The sequence below is a fragment of the Andrographis paniculata genome, unplaced genomic scaffold (genome assembly GCF_009805555.1).
Source record: "Andrographis paniculata isolate CXL003 unplaced genomic scaffold, ASM980555v1 Contig67END, whole genome shotgun sequence".
NCBI classification, from domain to species: domain Eukaryota; kingdom Viridiplantae; phylum Streptophyta; class Magnoliopsida; order Lamiales; family Acanthaceae; genus Andrographis; species Andrographis paniculata.
Window position 1 is genome coordinate 896,551 of NW_026137603.1, and position 6,391 is coordinate 902,941.

Genomic DNA, 6,391 nt, shown 5'->3' on the forward strand with positions numbered 1-6,391 from the left:
TGATTAGGAACACCATATAAACCTAATAGAACACCATGTTATGGCCATTTTGCCTTACCTCAGCTCAGTAAGTGAATTTTCTCAACAAAGAGCAGCACCTACGGGTGCTCCTTGATCGAGAACGCCAAACCCTGGAGGACATGAAGAAAAGAACTGTGAGAACCCTTGAAGAAACGCAAGAACAATGAGAGCAATATCTTCTTGATTTGGATGATTTATTAAATGAAGAACCTCCATTTGTTTTTGACCCTTGGACTCCCAAATCCAATGATGATGATGACACCCGTTGTATCACCATTCCAGATGAGGATTAGGAAGGTCCTGATCGGGTCCAAACCTCTAGCTGGGTTTTAAAATCAAGTGGCTGTTCGGTTGTCGTCGTGACTTGAAAAGGTAGGATAATACATTTTCAAGTATCTGGCATTAATAAAATCATGTACTAATTTTCTTTCTTCGTCGGTAATAATAAAATCTCATTTATCTATCTCTTTGTGTATTATGTAAGGCCCCTCCCAATTCGGGGACCACTTCCCTAATTGGTCCACTCTCTTATAGATTGGCAAAATGGTCTTCCAGACTAAATCGCCTTCTTTAAATTTTCTGGCACCAATCCTCCTATTGTAATACTTTATCCGAGTTTGATTTCCTGGTGCATGTGATCAATAGCCTCCATCTAAGTCACGTACAGTTGTTCCAAGTGTTGAAACATCTTTTCAGCTTCATTTCTCCATCGACATTGATTCCTGTCAGAGCTATTCAGGCAGTCAATACCTTTATTTTGGTTGGAAAGACTGCATCTTGCCCAAAAGTAATTTGGTAAGGTGAAAACCTAGTAGCCGAATTTTGACTATTCCGATGTGCCCACAAGGCTTGTGGCAGCAACATATGCCACTTCTTCGGGTTTTCTTGGATCAATTTCTTAATGATATTAATAAAAAATTTGTTAGTTTCCTCAGCTTTTCCATTTTCCTTTGGATAATATAGTGAAGAATGATGCAACTTAATATTGAATTCGGCCCGAAAATCCATGAACATTTCGCCACTAAATATTAGCCCTTGATCCATCACGATAGAATGTGGGATCCCGAAACAAAAAATGTAATCTCAAAAAAAATTTATCATTTTCTTTTGGGTTTCATTTCTCAATGGTATAGCCTCCACCCATTTAGTGAAATAATCCGTCGCCACCAAAATGAAACAATGCTGGTTAGATGAAGATGGATGGATCTTTCCCATAATATTCTGGCCCACGCTTTGAACAACGACAACTTCATCATTTCCTGCAAATCTACGTTTAGAAGTGATTTAGCGGCCTGTTCCTTTGACATTCCTCATATCCTCTCGAAAATCGAATACAATCATCAAATATTTTAGGCCAATACTATCCTATTCAGTGGATGGCCCACCTCATATCCAAACCCGCGCGATGGGACTCACAAATTCCACCATGAACCTCCTGTATGACGGAAAAGGCCTCTTCGGGACCCAGGCACCGAAGGAGAACATCATCCAACATCCTCTTGTATAACAAATCCCCGATTAATCAAAATCGTAAAGCTTTCAGTCGGACACCAATAGTAACTGAGGAACCTAGATTCTTCAAATATTCCCCAATCTCATTTCTCCAATAAATAATTGTATCCATTCCATACTCGTCACATTCGACCGGTCCCTGCTCAATTACTTTTTGCCTATGGTCATTTTGTGTCAGATCTTCTGCCCAGTGATTTTCTATCTTAAGGATATGCTCAATCGTAACCTCAGCAATTCTGGAGTAGTCTGCTCAATCGTAACCTCAGCAATTCTGGAGTAGTCTGCTCACGATATCCTTGTATTTTCTTAGGTGAGGCAAGTTACGTGCGTATAAACCCAACACCTGGTTAATAACAAGTTGAAAATCCCCTTTTATAATAACTTATTTCATCTTTTTCTTCAACAGAGCTTCCAATCCTAAAATTAATGCCTCGTACTTTGCGGAGTATTGTGTCATGGCTTCCAATTGTAACCAAAGCTTGATTTGCTTAGAAACAGGGCCTTCTAAGACCACTTCAACTCTCAAATTCCCTCGGGTACTAGAATTATCAAAGAACTTGACCCAGGGTTGGATCTCACATAGTCCTTCTCGCTAAAATTTTTTTGGCCTGGTTTGGAGAATTCTGCGAACAAATAACTACTGGCTGCCCCTTGATGACCTTAATTGGCTTATAAGATAAGGTGAAAATGGATAATTTAAATGCCAATTTCATTAATCTTCCCTTCATAGTAGGCCGCTGGAGAATTCACTTAACTATATTGAATTTAGAAATTACCTCTGTTTCCCTCGGAAAGAGAAAATATTCCAGTTTGGTGCATGCATAAACCATCAAGTAACACATCTTTTTAGGCATGGTATAATTTAGTTCAGGCCCAGCTAGTGTTTTGTTGAGATAAAATATTGTTCTGTCCTTGCCATCACCTAATTTATGAGCCAACAAGCAACTCACCACATCAAACATATTTTCCAAGTATAACTTGAGTGGCTGACCAAATCAGGGTGGAACCAAAACTATTGATTCGGTTTAAAGCTTGTTTGATGGCATCGAGGGCCCTTTGTTGCTCTTCGGCCCATGTAATGGTTGTTGTTGTTTTAGCCTTCAAAAGTTTGATAATTGGTTTCATCTTACTAGTTGTATTTGCTATGAACTTCCTCAGATAATCCATCTTCCCGAGCATGCTCTGAACCTCTTTAATCGTCCTTGGAGGCCTAATATCCAATATAGATTTGGCTTTATTAGCATCCACTTCAATTCCTTTCTCATGGATGAGAAATCCCAAATAATTTCCAGTTGACACACCAAAGGTACACTTCAAAGGATTCATCTTGAGATTGTACTTCTCCATTCGGACGAAGGTCTTCTCAAGATTGAACAAATGTATTTGAAAATCAGTGGTTTTGACAATGATGTCGTCAATATAGACCTCCATAGAGTTCCCGATTATGTCATGAAAGATAGCATTTATAGCCCTTTGATAGGTTGTCCTTGCATTCTCTATACCAAATGGCATGACCGTCCATAAGTAGATACCCAAAGCTCAGGACATCTGAAAGCAATTTTGTGAACATCTTCTTCAGCCAGAAAGGCTTGATGGTATCCCCCGTATCCATCCTTTAAACTCAGAATCTGGTGACCTACGGACGAATCCACCAACATATCGGCTACCGGCATAACATACTCATCTTTGGGAGTGGCTGTAACACTCCGGCCGGCTCAAACCGGAGCGTCACCGCCACACCACACCGGAAGGCTTATTCATCAACCAACGAGTCCTACGTTGTGGCGCTAAGGCTTAAATAATAATTACCAACAACTAATAGGAACTTAGAATTAAAGCGCACCGGCTCATCAATTAAGTAAATAAAGTTCAATTTAAAGCATAAATTGGAAATAGTTCAAAATGCATTAGTCTTTAAACACAATCAATGAATTTCAAAACATTTTAGAAGGTAAGGTAGTTCTCATTTCCTCCGATGGATCATATGACGTGAATGCATCACTTAGGCATTACGGAAGCATGATTACCTACAAAAAGAATCGTAAGAAGGGGTTCAACACAACGGTTGAGTAAGCACAATTAATCGAAGATAAATTAATACGATATAATGCCACAAAATCATTTGAAGAAGATAGTCGAATAAAATGACACGTATCACATAAGGGGAACTCACACACACGAGTCTTTTAGCGCCTCCCTTATACCTCCTTTTCATTCTCAAATAATAGCGATGAGCACATCACGAAGAAAACTCCACTAGGCCTTAATCAGGGCCGTCTCGACCCGGTTTTCCAACCTTATTACTTCGTATGACACGTCACATAATTTCACATAACAACATAGGGTCATAACCCTCAAAGGAAACTCCACAATGTGTAAATAAGGGTTCGAAATCCAAAGTACACATAAATCAATTTATTATTAGTTGGCGAGGGGCGCCATACGGCCCACAACCCTCTAGTCTCCAATATAACATACCAAGAGGGGATTGTACACAATCCAACCCTCTATCATGGATGACGGTCTAAAGATCTTTTCATCGTGAATGACGGGCACCTCGGAATCACCCAAAAAGGGAACCCGCCATCTCGATCCCTCGACCTAGCCCATTCAGGATCTAGTTCAAGGTTAGCTAGTTATCCTAAAATACCGGTATACCCTCACGTGTTTGCAAGGCACAGAGGTGGAAGGGTATGCCTTATCATCCCAACAATCGACGAGTTGATCGGACTCGACGGGTAATTTCAGTTACCAATTTGACCAAATACTCAACATGCTCTTAGGCAAATTTCAAAAAGAGTGTTTTAAACTCAAAATATTTCAATTGTCAACATTTAACCATGCAAAGTAGGATATTAGACCCAACAAGTTCGTTATGATTTCACTTTATTTCACCAAATAAACATTCGAAAAATATTTCAATCACAATAGGCATGGTCTAATTCCAAAAATCATGATATTTAAATATAATCGTAAATCTTTTTTCAAAAACCATAACTAGGTTAGGGCAAAACTAGGGTTTCAAACCCATCCCATAAATTCTACGCTTTTCAATTTAAAATCCAATAATAATCTTCACATAAACATTATAATCAACTTTCTAGAAGAAATTGGCAAAATCTAACACTTTTGGGGCAAACCCATTTGATAAAAATATTGAAAAAGATATCAATAGAAGGGTCTAGGGATTAGAACATATGAATCTATCTAAGATTAATCCCATTTACCTCAAGAGAAGAGACCAAAAGGAAGAATTTTGGAGAAGAAGTCCAAGGCAGAGCAGGGGGCTGGCGTCGGCGCTGGCAGGCGTGCTGGCTGCTGCTGCTGCTCCTTTTCTTTTTATTTTTTTTATTCTTTTATTTAACATAACATACTTAGTCCTTTATTAATTGGTTTATTCTACTTTAGCCCAAACTCAATTTTTAATTCTAATTTAAACCCAACTCTTTAATTAATTACACTAAAAGACCAAAATAAATTATGCCCAAAATGAAATTTGTCCAACTCCGGAAAACTTTCGGCGATTATTTTACGGGGTATTACATCCTTCCCCCCTTAGGATATTTCGTCCTCGAAATTCATCTGTACGCCCGGAGCTAGCTCAAACAACTCTGGATGCTTTTCTCGCATTTCTTGTTCAGTTTCCCATGTCGCTTCTTCAACCCCATGCCGCGACCACACTACCTTCACCATCCTTATTTCACAGTTCCGCATCGATCTAACTTTGAAAGCCACAATTTGAATAGGTTGCTCTGAGTACACCAAATCCTCCTGAAGATCCAAGACTTCCGGCTGAAGTATATGAGATGGGTCAGCCACGTATATCCTCAATTGAGAGACATGAAAAACATCGTGAACCCTTTTCAATGTCTCCGGCAAGGCCAACCTGTAGGCCACCTCTCCAATCCTTTCGATGATCTCGTACTGCCCTACATACCTCGGGCTCCACTTTCCCTTAATACCAAATCTTCTCACACCCTTCGTCGGTGAGACCTTAAGTAATACATGATCACCCACCTTAAAATGCCCGTCCCTCCGAGCAAGGTCGGCATAACTCTTCTGGCGATCTTGGGCGGCTTTCATCTTAGCCTTGATGTTACAAATCTGATCCATCATCTCCTCAATCATTTCGGGCCCCAATACAACCCTTTCGCTTAGGTCACTCCAACACAACGGCGTTCTACACTTTCTCCCATACAAAGCCTCAAAGGGTGCCATCCCAATGGTTGCTTGATGGCTATTATTGTAGGAGACTACTAGAGCCAACGGATCCTCCCATCGGCCTTGAGAATCCAATGCACAAGCTCACAACATATCTTCCAAAATCTGAATGGTGCGTTCAGTCTGCCCATCGGTCATCGGATGAAAGGCCGTACTCATCCTTAACCGAGTACCGAACTCTTTCTGAAGCTTTTGCCAAACATGCGACTGAAAACGGGGGTCGTGGTCCGAGACAATCACCTCCGGAACTCCATACCTCTTCACCACGTGTTGGATATACAACTTTGCCAACTTCTGCATGCTTCAAGTCATGTTTATCGGGATAAAAACTGCTGCCTTAGTCAATCGATCAACAACTACCCAAATGGCATCCGCGGTCGATCTCGACTTCGGTAATCCGGTCACAAAATCCATAGCAATCGAGTCCCACTTCCATTACGGAACTTCCAACAGTCTCAACAAACCCATAGGTCTCTTATACTCCGCCTTGACCTTTTGGCAAATCAAACACTTGGCGACATACTCTGCAATGTCCCTTTTCATACCGCGCCACCAAAAATGTCCTTTCAAATCTTTATACATCTTATCGCAACCGGGATGCACTGAATGTGGAGAACTATGAGCTTCTTTAAGTATC

At 40.5% G+C, this 6,391-nt stretch overlaps 1 protein-coding gene across 1 annotated transcript; it reads right to left on the reverse strand.

The window, feature by feature from the left end:
- Nucleotides 1-5,088: 5,088 nt before the first annotated feature.
- On the reverse strand, nucleotides 5,089-6,054 carry LOC127263240 (uncharacterized). Its single transcript, XM_051292265.1, has 2 exons — nucleotides 5,928-6,054; nucleotides 5,089-5,816 (listed from the first exon to the last, which is right to left on the reverse strand). Exons 1-2 carry the CDS (start codon nucleotides 6,052-6,054, stop codon nucleotides 5,089-5,091), a joined length of 855 nt encoding a protein of 284 aa, XP_051148222.1.
- Between the last annotated feature and the right edge of the window lie 337 nt (nucleotides 6,055-6,391).